Source organism: Loxodonta africana, chromosome 11 (assembly GCF_030014295.1).
Source record: "Loxodonta africana isolate mLoxAfr1 chromosome 11, mLoxAfr1.hap2, whole genome shotgun sequence".
Taxonomy (NCBI): domain Eukaryota; kingdom Metazoa; phylum Chordata; class Mammalia; order Proboscidea; family Elephantidae; genus Loxodonta; species Loxodonta africana.
Genome location: NC_087352.1, coordinates 102,591,526 through 102,608,236, shown reverse-complemented (window position 1 = coordinate 102,608,236; position 16,711 = coordinate 102,591,526). Strand labels below are relative to the sequence as shown.

At 39.4% G+C, this 16,711-nt stretch overlaps 1 protein-coding gene across 7 annotated transcripts in view; it reads right to left on the bottom strand.

Annotated features, from left to right (window-relative positions):
- RAB31 (RAB31, member RAS oncogene family) overlaps positions 1-16,711 on the bottom strand; it is a 236,042-nt gene that overhangs the window by 125,726 nt on the left and 93,605 nt on the right. For all 7 annotated transcript variants that reach the window (XR_010323496.1, XR_010323495.1, XR_010323498.1 and 4 more), the window contains one exon: positions 4,377-4,458. Coding sequence is in view for 3 of the 7 variants with exons in the window: in XM_064294727.1 (XP_064150797.1) it covers positions 4,377-4,458 (82 nt within the window). In the remaining 4 variants the exon portion in view is untranslated. The remainder of the gene's footprint in view (positions 1-4,376; positions 4,459-16,711) is intronic.

The window sequence follows — 16,711 nt, the reverse complement described above, 5'->3', positions numbered from 1 at the left end:
ACAAAACCATCATTTAGCCTTTGTGGAATTGGTGACTACGGTTCATTTGAAACCACAATTTAAAATGCACAACCACCATGATTTAGGCAGTCTGTTAGGAGAGACAGACAGTTATAACACTTACTTCAAGCAACATGAAAGGTTAAGATTATATTAGCACATAAGAAAATCTTTCAATGTTAGATTCTTAGAATGATGTTGCTCTGATGAATCAGAACAAGATAATGACGCCTAGAATTCCTCCAAGACATTGACATTTTCAATGTAGCTATCCTATGGATTGTGATTGTGTTTAAAGAAGAAACTGAGCGATTTGAAAGCACACATACACAGAAAATGATTCCATTTCCTATAAGACATTTTTAATAGTATATTAAATAGATAAATAAAACAGGTATTATTTTCCTCAATTTAAGTCGAAAAACACAGAAGGAAATCAAAAGGAATCTTGGTGGAAAAGAATGATTTGTTGATATATTAGGACATAAGTCTTCCCTACCCACCACAAACACTGACCTACAGGAGACAGGAGGAAGGAGCTGGGCAGATAAATTCCTTTCTCTTCCATGGACTACTACGGGGTGCAGTTCCTGCTTACACGCCTCCAAAGGTGTCTCCTTTAGAAGGTGTTTTAAAAGGGGATTTACAGGACATGAAACTTACATAGGTAAACAATTGATTAGTCAGGGGCTGCTAATTAAAATTATGAATTATCCTAAACTCTGGATTCTCACTTCTTGGAGAGACAGACAAGGAACAGAATCACTAAATAAATTAAACAGTAGATTAGAAGGTGAGCGAGCGATGGGAGGACCCACTGTGTTTTCTTCCTAGCTCAGTGTCAAGCAGAAACCGGAATAACGGCCTTCACAGAGAACAGGATAACAATCCCACACAGCCTGCACTGACGCTACAACATGGCAAACCAATGGATCTTGCTCCTCTCACATCCCTCTGCAGAGCCACAACAAACTGAATGCACAAATTTTGAAAATGTTAAGCTTCTAACAAATTGAATTTAACATCGATTGGAAAATGGTTAAACAAAAACAAATTTTTTAACACAGGCACTCTATGGATTACATATAACCACTGAAAGTATGAGACCACATACATACGTCCACCATATATGGTTGAATGAATGCCAAATTCAAACAGCATGTCAAGAATGAGTCCTCGCTCATACACAGAGAGGAAGGAGGAGGAGGAGGATGCTTTTATATTTCCAGTGCTCAGAGGGAAAGTAGTTTTTCAAAAGTATGAATTGGTACAACCAACAAAATACAGAATTAGTACTGGGCAATGAATAGGGCATTAACTGGAATGCTGTGTGCTAGGCAGAACTTGGTTCAATCAGCCTAGAAACAAATACATACTGAGTAACTAATACATGCAACACAGTATCCCCCTTTGAGGACACAAAAATATGTGCCTTTATATTGTCAAATCATAAATCCAAAGAGATTGCTCAAAATTATGAAAACTAAAGCAAACAGGAGCAGACTTCTACAAAGATAAGGAGGGACAATAAAATCCAAGACTCCAGTAATTAATGAGACAGAATGAACTGAAATAGGCAGAAAAACAGCAGGGGGTCTTATTTTTAGCTCAAACATTAGGCGACATCATTCCAAGCACAATTAAGGCTGGTGACAAGTTGCCCAAATGACTGAAAAACTGCCATTGCTGAAGAGATTACTGGAGACTCAGACAAGGACAACCTGAGGATCGCTAACCCAGTACTTCAAGGATTAGAGGTCAGACGGCCAAAAGGCCTTGTAAATATTGCTCCACAATCGCCATAATCATCACCTAGGTTCTCAATAGCATTTACCTGAAAGTGTTTTCCAAAACTAAATCTCTCTTTTCCAGAAACATAAAGAAAAAGTATCACTACAATGGAGTTACACCTTGTACATATAATACTAGTGCTTTTAAAAATTACAGACAGGTCAAATTTTTGGAAAAGCAATAAAAATAATTTGCTTTGAGATGATAAGTGGGTCAAACTGCAAAGTACAATAGTCATTTTAGCACAGTACCAAATTTCTTCTAAAGGAGTCAATCCCTTGAAAGCTAAGTTGGAATAGGTAAGTGACAAATACTCTGTTTAGATCACAAAGAAACTGCCCCTTATCAACACTGTGTTATCAAGTGAAAATACCCTGTGTCGTGGAGTCGATTCTGACTCACAGTGACCCTATAGGACAGAATAGAACTGCCCCATAGAGCTTCCAAGGAGTGCCTGGCGGATTCAAACTGCTGACCCTTTGGTTAGCAGCCATAGCACTTAACCACTACGCCACCAGGGTTTCCCAAGTGAAAACAGCAGATTATAAAAGTATCATGATCCCATTGATACACAATTATCAACACACATAGATATCTGAAGAATGACCATCTATTGTCAATAGTGGAAATACCTGGGTGATGGGATTTAGAATGATCAACTGTATGGCTTCTGTTTTATTTTTCTTATCAGAACACAACTATGAAGCTCAGGATCCAGACGGCTGGATTCAGATCTCAGCTTAACGCCTTATTAGGTGTGTAATCTTGAGCAAGTTACTCACCACTCTGTGGCTCAGTGAATTCGTCTGTACCTGGGGATAATGACAGTCCCTACTTCGTGTTGTTGCTGAGAAGAATATGACACACATAAGGCGCTCGGAACAGCAGACGGAAAAGCACGCACTCAGGAAACACCAGTGGGTAGTATCGCTGCTACTGATGCTAAGTCAGCTACTTGCAAATTGATGTATTATGCTCATTAAAAGCAGCTGAAAACCAACTAGTTTTGTGGCCAGAAGTAAAAAGGGGAGCAAGAAAATCTCTCTGCCTAAGTGTAAATAAAAAAACCAGCAGAAATTCAGCAGAACAATTACAAGCAGATCAACTACAAGTATGTCCAGATGTAAAATCCCTAAACATTGTCTTCCTTGAATCTGTCATATTTCCAAAGGTAGACCCAGGTAAAAAGTTGCTCCAGGCAGTGACTTTATGTGTGAAAACGTCTGTCTTTCAATTTAGCAGCAAGATAGGAGGCATTGTAACCACGTTAGCATCTGTAAGCCAAAAGATTCATCCTATTTAAAATAAAAAATTCTTTAAAATGTTTTAATCTGCAAATGCTGGAACTTGTCAAAGTTTTATTTAGAAGGGGATTTATATGAAATGAAAATTATATAAGCAAATACTTGATGAGTTAGGAGCTGATAATTAAAATTACTAATTATCCTGAACCCCGGACTCTTTCTTCTTGGAGAGACAGACAAGAAACAGAACCACTAAATGAATTAAACAGTATATTAGAAGGTGAGAGAGTGATGAAGAAAAATGAGGCTGCTAGGAGGACAGGAAGTAAGTAGAGTAGGGTGGGAAAACAAAGGAGTGCTGAAATTCTAAAAGGGTCACTAAAGAAAGTGGCATTTGAGCTTGCCTCAGAGGAGAGGAAGTTCAACCAATTCTACATAGTTACCAGCTCTGATAAAAGTTTGGATGAGGCTGAAAACTCTTTGTGAAGACAAGTGTTGGTTATGTGCCTCCTTCATCCTAGCCATCCCTCCCCATCCTGATGATGTCTACTCTAGTTATGCAAATACCCTGATACAGTTTGTGTTGGTATGCATTATTCCACTTTTTAAAATCTGAAGACACAGGTTTCTTAAATAAATATCTTCTGCATATTTCCAGCATATAAAATGAATTAAGAAGAGAGAAGTCATCTGTTGTTCCTGGTAATCCATCATCCATTCTCATCTTCTAGTTAGAGAACTAAGGTTTTCCTTGGAGACTAAGCTGACCTTCCGCCACTGTGGTCCAGGTGGGGCTGATACTGCCCCCTACCTCTAGGGGTCAGCATACTACCCAGCACACTCAGGTGGAGCGCCAGGTTCCCCCGAAACCTTGTATAGCATTAAGTTTAAGGGCGAGCACGTGACACAAACTAGGCCAATGAAAACCCAAAAGTGCTGAGACTTGTGCTGCAACATGTGGGAAAGAGGTACTCTCCTTTGTGGGGCTGCTAAGGTGGCAGAACACAGCCTGGAGCTGCTCATGGGGCCATCCTTGGCACCTGTGGGGAGCAGGGAGCGGGCCTGCCTAAAATGGAGCCAATCTAGAAGCAAGCAAGCAAAGAGATAGGAATAAAGAGACAGGTGCCTCTGACAATATAGTCTGAGGACTTGAACTCAGCCCTGACTCGATAGGTACCCCTTAGATCTTCGTATAGCTGAAGAATACATTTCCTTTTTCGCTTAATTTATTTTAACCTGGGTCTCTGTCACTTGCAACCAATAATCTTGCATAACACAAGGAGATCTTCAGAAACTGAACTCCGTATTTTCTCTAGAAAGCCAACGTGGGCATGTACTTACCCGCTCCTGGCCGGCAGTGTCCCAGATGAGGAACTTATGAAGCTCATTTCCACAAGGCACAGTTTTAGTCATAAAAGATGCCCTGAAAAAGAGTCAACAGCTCCGTATTACTAGTTACTACCTACAGTCATCACAAAGATCCCTGTTCAAACAAGTTAACTTTATGCTTCAGCGGGACTCCGAAATCTCTTATTCTCAGAGAGCCACTAAGAGAAAGAAGGGCTGACAAAGTCATGTCACCCAAAAAAAACAAAACACAAAAAAAACTCTGGATTTTCTGTTAGTCCAACTGAAGGTTTAGGAAAAAAAGCAAAGATACTTCGAGAAAACATCTCCAAATACATTTAGCTTTAATTGTTCTAATACTCCCCAGATGTCAGGAAAGAATATGTCCTTAGGTTTTGAAAAGTTATTCCAACAGTTAAGAGTACGAAGGACAGCTGGTAGGTTTAGGTGTTCCGGTTTTGGCTTCAGAATGCCACAAACAGAACACAGCCTTACATATTTCCCAGGTTATTTTTGTTTGGGCGATAAAAAACCAATACGTAAAGCAACTAGCAGAATGCTGTAATTCCCAGCCTACTTTTATAAATGCAGGGATAAAGACTGGCAACTGAACAAATATTTATGCTTTCTCCATAAAAAAGGAAGGATTTGAGATTCTCAGAAGATCATGAAATACTTGATGACATTTTATTTTTTGCCTTTATCCTCTTAATAAGCCTATTCTTTGTGCGCATGAAACATGTAAAAAGTCCAGTAAAAGGAACGTTTAATATCCTGAAATTTTCTTCTGTGAGACTGAGCTTCCCATTCATTAAAAATAACAAGCATCTTCCAAGAGTGAGATAATCTGATAATACAGTGAAACCTGTGAGATCGGAACTCGACGGCACTGCCTTGTTTTCCCAGGTCTTGCATGTTTTCCACTGTTGACAGGGTGCAGTCTTACCACTTCTCTATCGCTCTCTATTAGTGGAAAATATTTGAGTTTTCCTCCTCTGACAGATTTCCACCTTACACAGGTCCCAGCTTCTACAGGTTTCCTCGTATAAGCCCTGTGATGTAATGGTTAGGGAACATAGGCCACCTGTGCAGCATTCTTGCCACAATGTTTAATTGGAACTTAACCATGAGGAAACAACCGGGCAGATCTAGAATGCAGAACATTCTATAAGACAGCTAGCCTGAATGCTTCAAATAAGTCAATGCTGTGAAAAACAGAACAAAAGGCAGGGAGATTGTTCTAGAATCTAGATTAAGAGAGAGGAAAGAGACAAAACAACCAAATGCAATGGATGAACCTTGACTGGATCCTGGACTAGCGGAGGGGGTAAGCTTTTAAGAGACATTTTGAGGTGGTGGTTGTGTTAGTTGCTGTCAAGTTGATTCCGACTCACAGCAAACCCATGTGTGCAGAACAGAACTGTTCCACAGGGTTTTCAAGCTGTGGCCTTTAGGAAGCAGATCACCAGGACTTTCTTCCAAGGGGCCTTAAGGTAGGTTCAAACCGCCAACCTTTCAGCTAGTAGTTGAGTGTTTAATCATTTCTGCCACCCAGGGACTCCACATTTTGAGGACAATTGGGGAAACTTAAACTTGGACTGTATGTCAGGTAATATCATCAAGTCAAAATTGATTTTCCAGGTGTAATAATGTTTTTATTCTCAGGAGATGCATACTGAAGTTTTTAGGGGTAAAGTTCCCACACCAACACCACCACACGCACCAAATATTCATAACCAGAAAGTTCAAATAATCAGCCTACACTTGCACTAAGCAGAAATTCTAAGTATTTTTCTAAGTGATATTATCCAATATTATCAAAACCACATCTGCTCTGTGATTTTTTTTTCTTTTTAAAATTTTATTGTGGTACAATACAGATGACAAAAATTTGCTATTTTAGCCATTTTAAAGCATGCAATCAGATTGATCTTGGCAGAAAGAATACCAGAAAGTTTACTTGTGTCTTATTGACTACGCAAAGGCATTTGACTGTGTGGATCATAACAAATTACGGATAGCGTTGCAAAAAATGGGAATTTCAGAACACTTAATTGTGTTCATGAGGAACCTGTAGATAGACCACGAGGCAGTCATTCGAACAGAACAAGGGGATACTGCATGGTTTAAAATCAGGAAAGGTGTGTGTCGGGGTTGTATGTTTTCACCATACTTATTCAGTCTGTATGCTGAGCAAATAATCCCCAAAGCTGGACTATATGAAGAAGAACATGGCATCAGGATTGGAGGAAGACTCGTTAACAACCTGTGAAACGCAGATGACACAGCCTTGCTTGCTGAAAGTGAACAGGATTGGAGGCACTTACTCAGATCAAAGACCACATCTCAACATGAAGAAAAAAATCCTCACAACTGGACCAATAAACAACATCATGATAAATGGAGAAAATACTGAAGTTGTCAAGGGTTTCATTTTACTTGTATCCATAATCAACACCTATGGAACCAGCAGTCAAGAAATCAAGTGACATAGAGCATTGGGCAGGCAAATCTGCTGCAAAAGAACTCTTTGAAGTGTTAAAAAGCAAAGATGTCACTTTGAGGACTAAGGTGCACCTGACCCAAGCCATGGTATTTTCAATCGACTCATATGCATGCAAAAAATGGACAATTACCAAGGAAGACCGAAGAAGAGTCGATGCCTTTGAATTACAGTGTTGATGGAGAATATTGAATATACCATGGACTCAGAAAAACGAACAATGTGTCTTGGAAGAAGTACTGCCAGAATGCTCCTTAGAAGCAAGGATGGCAAGACTTCATCTCAAGTACTTTGGACATGTTATCAGGAGAGACCAGTCCCTGGAGATGGACAGCATGCTTGGTACTGTCAGCAAAAAAAAAGAGGAAGGCCCTCAATGAGATGGACTGACTCAGTGATTGCAACAATGGGCTCAAACATAGCAAGGATTTTGAGGATGGCACAGGACCAGGCAGTGTTTTGTTCTGTTGTACATAGGGTCACTATCAGTCAGAACCAACTCAACGGCACCTAACAACAACAAAGTGTACAATACAGTCACATTAATCACATTCAGAATAACATTTTTAAATGCATAAAATTAAATACACAGGGCTGCAAAGGAAACCAATTATCTTGAAGTGCAACTATCAAGTATTAACAAATAAATCTATGATATACTGAGAGATGTGTGTCTTTATTAAGCCGTTAATTAATTAGCAAGAGCCAATGGTAGGTCTGATGGTGACCATCATTTCCCACAGAGAGGAGCTCAGACTTCTCTCCGAGCTGGCTCGGCACCGTAACATGATCAGAAAGTGCCTCTGATTCATTGGCTGTGGCTTGTCACCTCCCTTCATGGAGGAAGAAAATGCTGAATTTCCGTTAAGGTCAGGCACAATCAGCATGTAACTGTTTTCTCATCCAAGTCTGCGTACCCCTGAATTTCACCAATGGGTGTTCCATGACATTTTATTTCTTTAAAAGTGATATAAATCTCAGACTACTGATAAGTGCAAACATACTACTTTTACCATTATAAAAGCAACATATGTACTTCACAAAAGAGATATTGAAAATAAACAAAACAAGCAAAAATCATTCATAATTTCATCTAGTCAGTTACTGCTAATAAGTTGGTATATGTCCTTTTAAATAATTTCTATACAGCTTTAACCCCCAAAATTTATTGTACTATGCATGAATTCTGCATTTTCCCCAATTAATAATATCATGGACATCTTTCCATTTCTATCAAAGTAGCTCAATATCATTATCTAAAATGGCTTGATATTATATACCACCTTTTGGATTTATTCAACACCCTGTTGAAAGACATTTTGGTTACCTATGTTTCACTATTATGACAAAGATTCAATGAATATTCTTGCACTTAAATCTTTTTGTCCTTGTACAACTATGTTACAGACTGAATTGTGCTCCACAAATATACGTCATAAATCCTAACCTCTATGCCTGTGGTTATAATCCCATTTGAGAATGGGTTGTCTTTGTTACGTTAATGAGTCAGGATTAGTGTAGGGTGTGTCTTGAGTCTATCTCTTTTGAGCAAGTGAGCAGAGATGGGGAAAGACTGATGCTAAGCTACATGGAGATCTCCAAGGAACCAGAAAACAAGCTGAAGAGACAAGGACCTTTCCCCAGAGCCGAAAGAGAGAGAAAACCCTCCCGTAGAGCCAGTGTCCCGAATTTGGACTTCTAGCATCCTAAACAGTGAGAAAATAAATTTCTGTTTGTTAAAGGCATCCACTTGTGGTATTTCTGTTACAGCAGCACTAGATGACTAAGACTATTTCCTCAAGCTCAGTTCTTAGAAGCAGACTGTTCCGTATGCTCTCAAATCCCAAAAGGTATGTCACTATTATGCTTTCAAAATACATATGTATAAGCATTCATAATATGAACTTAGAAACAGAAATAAGTGCATCTTTGTGAGGCCCTCTAACATTAACTATAAATCATTAGAGACCTGTAAGCCATTAGAAAGTTATTTTCAAAACTTAGGAACTTAGACATAGAAGCACGTGAAGTATGTGAAGAATGTGGTCAACAACCTTTAAGATTACTTTGACCTAGCATTCTGTGATAAAAGAAGACATAACATAGTTAATCTTTGTAAACTAGCCTTAAGACATAAGTCTAAACAACCTCCCTAATGTCTAAGCTTGAAGAAAAAATGTGATACTTGGCTAATCTATAACCCAGGAGAAAAGACATAAAATACTAGTCTTTGACGTCACAGTGGACCTTACACCGTGTGAGGCCAAGGTGAGAATTTCATATATAAACCCTGAAGTTTTGCTCACTCTCTGAGAGAATGCAGGCGCAAAGGGATCTTTCTCTAATCTCTTACTCTCTCTGAACACCGACAGCCTGCTGAGCCTCTGCCTGCTGGTCACCGGAGTCAAGCCTTCCTCCTCAAACTTCTGGTTAAATGGAAGTGCCTGAAATCTAAAGAGCTGGACTCTAACCATTGAGCAACACTGTAATTGTAATTGTGTATGCTGAGTCTCTGGTTCTAAATGAATGTTGTGAAGTCTGATTTGGGTGACTTGCCATGACTACCTTGCAATAAACTAAATGAGCTTACTCATGACAAATCTGAGTATCTCTCTATTATTTTTCTAAGATGAAACTGTACATCACACAGACATGCTCCCCTTTTGCTATAAATGCCAAGTAGTAAGTTGTACCAACCTACTCACTCCTGGCAGCGAATGAGGCAGCCTTTTCCCCAACCAATCTTTCCAACTTTTTCCAATATGATAGGTATAAGTGATATCTCATTTCTGTTTTTATTTATTTTGTTTATTTTACATTTGAGCATCTTTTTAGTACTTATTCTTCACGTGTATTTTTCTTTTGTAAATCTCTACCTCATGATCTTTGCCCACTTTTCTATTGGGGTATTCATCCTTTTCTTATTTCTTAAGAATATTTTAAACTCTTTGTAAAAACATATTTTAAATAATATTTTTCCAGTTTAACATTTGCCCTTTAGTAACTTCGTTTAAAAAAAAATAACTTTGTTTACTCCACTTTTTTTGTTTGTTTACCCCCACGTGTCTCTCAGTTTGACATACTGTGGTGGCTTGCATGTTGCTGTGATGCTGGAAGCTACGTCACCAGTATTCAGATACCAGCAGGGTCACCCATGGATGACGGGCTTCAGCTGAGCCTCCAGACTAAGACAGACTAGGACGAAGGACCTGGCAGTCTACTTCTGAAAAAGAATTATCCAGTGAAAACCTTATGAATAGGAGAAGAACACTGATATAGTGCCAAGAGACGAGCCCCCCAGGTTGGAAGGCACTTAAAACATGACTGGGAAAGAGCTGCCTCCTCAAAATAGAGTAGACCTTAATGATGTGGGTGAGTAAAGCTTTCGGGACCTTCATTTACTGATGTGGCACGACTCAAAATGAGAAGAAACAGCTGCAAACATCCATTAATAATCAGAACCTGGAATGCACAAAGTATGAATCTAGGAAAATTACAAATTGTCAAAAATGAAATGGAATGCGTAAACATCAATATCCTAGGCATTAATGAGCTGAAATGGACTGGTGTTGGCCATTTTGAACAGAACAATCATACAGTCTACTATACTGGGAATGACAACTTGAAGAGGAACGGAGTTGCATTCATCATCAACAAGAACATTTCAAGGTCTATCCCGAAGTACAACATAGTCAGTGATAGGATAACATCCATACACCTACAAGGAAGACCAGTTCATACAACTATTATTCAAATTTACGCCCCAACCACGAAGGCCAAAGATGGACAAATTGAAGATTTTTATCAGCTTATGCAGTCTGAAATTGGTCAAACGTGCAGTCAGGATGCATTGATAACTACTGGTGACTGGAATGGGAAAGTTGGAAACAAAGAAGAAGGACCGGTAGTTGGAAAACATGACCTCGGTGTTAGAAATAATGCCAGAGATCAAAGGACAGAATTTTGCAGGACCAGCGACTTCTTCATTGCAAATACCTTTTTTCACCAACATAAATGGTGACTATACACGTGGACCTTATCAGATGGAATACACAGGAGTCAAATTGACTACGTCTATGGAAAGAGACGATGGAAAAGCTCAATATCATCAGTCAGAGCAAGGCCAGGGACGACTCTGGAACAGACCATCAACTGCTCATATGCAAGTTCAAGCTGAAACTGAAGAAAATCAGAGCAAGTCCACGAGAGCCAAAATATGACCTTGATTGAGTATATCCCACCTGAATTTAGAGACCATCTCAAGAATAGTTTTGATGCATTGAACACTAGTGACCGAAGACCAGATGAGTTGTGGAATGACATCAAGGACATCATCCATGAAGAAAGCAAGAGGCCATTGGAAAGACAGGAAAGAAAGAAAAGACCAAGATGGATGTCAGAGGAGATTCTGAAACTTGCCCTCGAACGTCGAACAGCTAAAGCAAAAGGAAGAAATGATGAAGTAAAAGAACTGAACAGATGATTTCAAAGGGCGGCTTGAGAAGACAAAGTATTATAATGACATGTGCAAAGACCTGGAGAAGGAAAATCAAAAGGCAGAACATGCTCGGCGTTTCTCAAGCTGAAAGAACCAAAGATAAAATTCAAGCCTCCAGTTGCAATAGTGAAGGATTCTATGAGGAAAACATTAAACGACGCAGCAAGTATCAAAAGAAGATGGAAGAAATATACAGAGTCAGTATACCAAGAAGAACTAGTTGACTTTCAACCATTTCAAGAGGTAGCATATGATCAGGAACCGACAGTGCTAAGGGAGGAAGTACAAGCTGCACTGAAGGCACTGGCGAAGAGCAAGGCTCCAGGCATTGATGGACTATCAATTGAGATGTTTCAAAAAACGGATGCAATGCTGGAAGTGCTCACTAGTCTATGCCAAGAAATTTGGAAGACCCAGCCAACTGACTGGAAGAGATCCATATTTATGCCTGTTCCCAAGAAAGGTGATCCAACCGAATGTGGGAATTATTGATCAATATCATTAATACCACACACAAGCAAAATTTTGCTGAAGATCACTCAAAAGTGGCTGCAGCAGTATATCGACAGAGAACTGCCAGAAACTCAGGCTGGATTCGGAAGATGAAGTGGAACCAGGGATATCATTGCTGATGTCAGATGGATGGATCCTGGCTGAAAGCAGAGGATACCAGAAAGATATTTACCTGTGTTTTATCAACTATGCAAAGGTATTCATTCGACTCTGTGGATCATAACAAATTATGGATAACACTGCGAAGAATGGGAATTCCAAACACTTAATTGTGCTCGTGAGGAACCCGTATATAGATCAAGAGGCAGTTGTTCAGACAGAACAAGGGGATACTGAGTGGTTTAAAGTCAGGAAAGGCATGTGTCAGGGTTGTATCCTTTCACCCTACCTATTCAATCTGTATGCTGAGCAAATAATCTGAGAAGCTGGACTAGATGAACAATAACAGGGTATCAGGATTGGAAGAAGACTCATTAACAACCTGTGTTATGCAGATGACATGACCTTGCTTGCCGAAAGTGAAGAGAACTTGAAGCACTTACTGATGAAGATCAAAGACTACAGCCTTCAGCATGGATTACACCTCAACATAAAGAAAACAAAAATCCTCACAACTGGACCAGTGAGCAACATCACTATAAACAGAAAAGGTTGAAGTTGTCAAGGATTTCATTTTACTTGGATCCACAATCAATGCCCATGGAAGCAGCAGTCAAGAAATCAAAAGATGCACTGCATTGGGCAAATCAGCTGCAAAAGACCTCTTCAAAGTGTTGAAAAGCAAAGGTGTCACCTTGAGAACTAAGGTGGGCCTGACTCAAGCCATGGTATTTTCAATCACCTCATATCATGCAAAAGCCGGACACTGAATAAGGAAAACCAAAGAAGAATTGACGCCTTTGAACTGTGGTGTTGGAGAAGAATATTGAATATACATACCATGGACTGCCAAAAGAATGAACAAATCTGTCTTGGATGAATGCTCCTTAGAAGCAAGGATGGCGAGGCTGCGTCTTACACACTTTGGACATGTTATCAGGAGGGATCAGTCCCTGGAGAAGGACATCATGCTTGGCAGAGTACAGGGTCAGCAGAAAAGAGGAAGACCCTCAAAGAGATGGATTGGCACAGTGGCTGCAACAATGGGCTCAAGCATAACAACAATTTTAAGGATGGCACAGGACTGGGCAGTGTTTCGTTCTTTGGTACAGAGGGTGGCTAAGAGTCACAATCGACTTGAGGGTACCTAACAACAAATTTGTTTATGGTGTTTTCCATTAAAGATGTCTTTAAATTTTATGTAGACAATTATATCAGTATTTTCTTTGTTTGTTTATTTGTTTTTGTTTTTACCTTGATCTAAGCCACATTTTCACTCATTCCCCGAAACATTCTAGGGGTAAATAAGACAGCAGCCCTGCCCTTAAAAAGTTCTCCTCAGGCTTAAAAAATAAGGTTCATGCTTTTAAAGTCAAAAAACCAAGCACAGGAGATACCTAGTCCAACTCTTTCACTTTACAAACGAGGGGAAAAAACCTGAAACCCCAAAAGACTGCCTGTCCCTGATCAAAGGAAATACTAGTGACATGGTCAGGAATAGAGTCCAGCGGCCCACACTGTCAATCTGAATAGAAGGACACTTACAAAGTCCTTTAGTGTCCTCACCTATAAAGCAGGGCCAATGCCTACTGTGTATGCTCTAGGGGGTTGTCGTAGGGTCAAAGGAGGAAATGGATGCCTGTCAAATTTCCCTTAGTAACAGTGGTACTGTTTTTCAAGCGTGTGTGTGCGTGTGTACACCTTGTCTGTTCCTGATTCCTTTCCACTAGGGGAAAGACTACCAATTTTTGAAATCTTTTGGTTGGCTGGGCTTTTTTTTTTTTTTTTTTTTTTACAGCTTGAGAACCTTGGGCCTCTTTTTTCCAGTATATTTTACCTTCTGGAGAGGTGGAGGGAGGCAGCATCTGCAATGGTAAACTGACCTCATCAACTGTGGAATCCAAAATCTGGCAGAAAAGTAACACAATTTCCTTGCTAAAGTGGAACTACACAGAGACAGACACATATATTTCAACATGCCAACAAAATCTGTTTGAGTAGCAGAGCTAAGATTTTTCAGTGAGTCACAGAAGATGCTAAGAATTAACCCGTTAGTCTTTTCCCAATGGCCTGTGATTATAGTGGGAAGAAGAGGTGGACTTTAAGATTAGACTCACTTGGTATGAATCAAGTTTGCTTCTCAATGGCTGCGTACAGCTAAAATAAGCCACTAACTGCTCTGACCATGAGAGGCCAACAACGCTGCTATGAAAAGGCAGGAAATGAAAGGTCTACAGTACCAGGCAGAGAATTTACAGAGGTAAAGTGGGCTAGGTATAAAATTAATACTGATAAAAATTAGAGTAACAATAAATAGTAGAAACTGTGATAGAGTGGAGGGGCCTGCCCGCTCGAATGGAGCAGCTGCTCCACTGCAGCTGGTTACTGCCATGTGGGTCTACCGGCCCAGTGCTGCCAGAAAGGCTGATTTTTCAAGGGAAGTGAAAAATGCAAGTTTATTATATGAAAATCTCCTGATTCCTCAATATTGGCTTAAAATTTTTAAAACACTCTGCAGGCTAAACAAAACATGTCTATAAGCCAGATTCCACCCATCAAATACACACCAGCTTTAAGATAACCACTCAACTTTTCCTAAGTACTCCATTTATGCTGTCTTCCCCAAAATTTATATGTTTCACTTAGAAAGTGGTCCTGGTAGATTTACGTTTCTGAAGCTGGGATTTGGAGAAGGGCTTGAGAACATTTCCTCAAAATTCCAGAAAGGAGAAATTTTTTGAGAGATTTTTATATTGGGAAATCAAACTATATCAGGAAAAGCAATACATAAGAATGGAAGAGCTAAGCATAATATCGACTCCAGAGGAAAAAAGCAAGGAATGAAGTGAGTAAAAAGCAGAACATACAATATAATATTACGGTCATCTAAAATTGAATTTCTGAAAAAAAAATTAAGGTATGAGAAAATACTTATGTTTGATGTTTAGAGAAAAAATGAATATCATATATATACAATTTCTAAAAATAATACCTATAGCTGGTGAGTTCATAGGAAAATAGGGACAAGTTTTCTGAAAAACAATTAGGCAATATCCAGCAAGAGCCTTAAACATGTTTTTATCCTTTAACTAAGCGCAGGTAGTCCCCAACTCACAACGGAGTTCGGTTCCAATGACTCTGTTTTAAATTGGTTCTGACCTAAGTTGAATATCTCTCTCTCTCTTTTTTTTTTTTTTTTTTATTTTTCAGCATTATTGTCTTTTATTATCAGTTGTCTTTATAAATCCAATCTTTGTCTTTGGGGGTTAGAAACATTACATATAAACTTTCAGGTATATTTTAATATATACATACATAAAAAAAATTGGTTGAATGATGTTGGCATTTTGTCAGCTGCAGTAATAACTCCATTTGCGGAAGGTTCTGGATCATATGGATTATACTTCTGAATGGGGACAGCCTTTCTAGTCAGGAAATTAGTGAGAGTTGTCTTATGGTCCTTTTCTTTTTTTCTTCATATATTGCATCATAACACCTCACTACTTCTCAAATCTGCCTACCAACTTTAGCAAAAGGATCAGCGTTTGGTCCATGTTTCCAAGTAATTGAAGCTGCTGCTTTAGTTTAGAAAACTAAATCTATATGGTAGTGTTTAGAATAATAAATCATAAAATTGAACATCTGCAAGTGAACATCTGAGAATGATAACATCAGCAAATTATGCAATGCAACTTTATATGTAGTGCATATTAATAACAACAAGATGTACAAGAAAAGGGACAGTCTTAAGCACGGTTTGTTACACAGCGAATACACCGTATGTAGGGAACTACCCGTAATTCCATTCCTAGAAATTTAGCCTTTCATAAAGGAATAACCAGATATATACACAAGTATATTTGCCTGAGGATGAAACCATAGCATTATTTATAAAAGTGAAAAGTTTTAAACAACCTAACTGCCTTAAAAAGGAAAACAGCCATTAAAAATGATTACTTTTGGTTTCAGGGGACATCTAAGTCAATTGGCATAATAAAATCTATTAAGAAAACATTCTGCATCCCACCTTGGAGTGAGGCGCCTGGGGTCTTAAACACTAGCAAGCGGCCTTCTTAGATGCATCAATTGGTCTCAACCCACCTGGATCAAAGGTGAATGAAGAACACCAAGGACACAAGGTAATTACGAGCCGAAGAGGCAGAAAAGGCCACATAAACCAGAGGCTACATCAGCCTGAGGCCAGAAGAGCTAGATGGTGCCCAGCTACAACCAATGACTGCCCTTACAGGGAACACAACAGAGAACCCCTGAGGGAGCAGGAGAGCAGTGGGATGCAGACCCCAAATTCTCGTAAAAAGACCAGACTTAATGGTCTGACTGAGACTAGAGGGACACCACAGGCCATGGCCCCCAGACTCTCTGTTAGCCCAAAACTAAAATCATTCCCAAAGCCAACTCTTCAGACAAAGATTAGACGGACTGTAAGACATAAAATTATACTGGTGAAGAGTGTGCTTCTTAGCTCAAGCAGACACTTGAGATTATGTGGGCAACTCCTGTCCGGAGGTGAGATGGTAAGAAGAGGGGGACAGGAGCTAGTTGAATGGACACGGGAAATGCAGGATGGTGAGAGGGAGTGTGCAGTCACATTGTAGGGAGAACAAGTAGGGTCACATAACAATGTGTGTATAAGTTTTTGTATGAGAAACTGACTTGAACTGTAAACTTTCACTTAAAGCACAATACAAAAAAAAA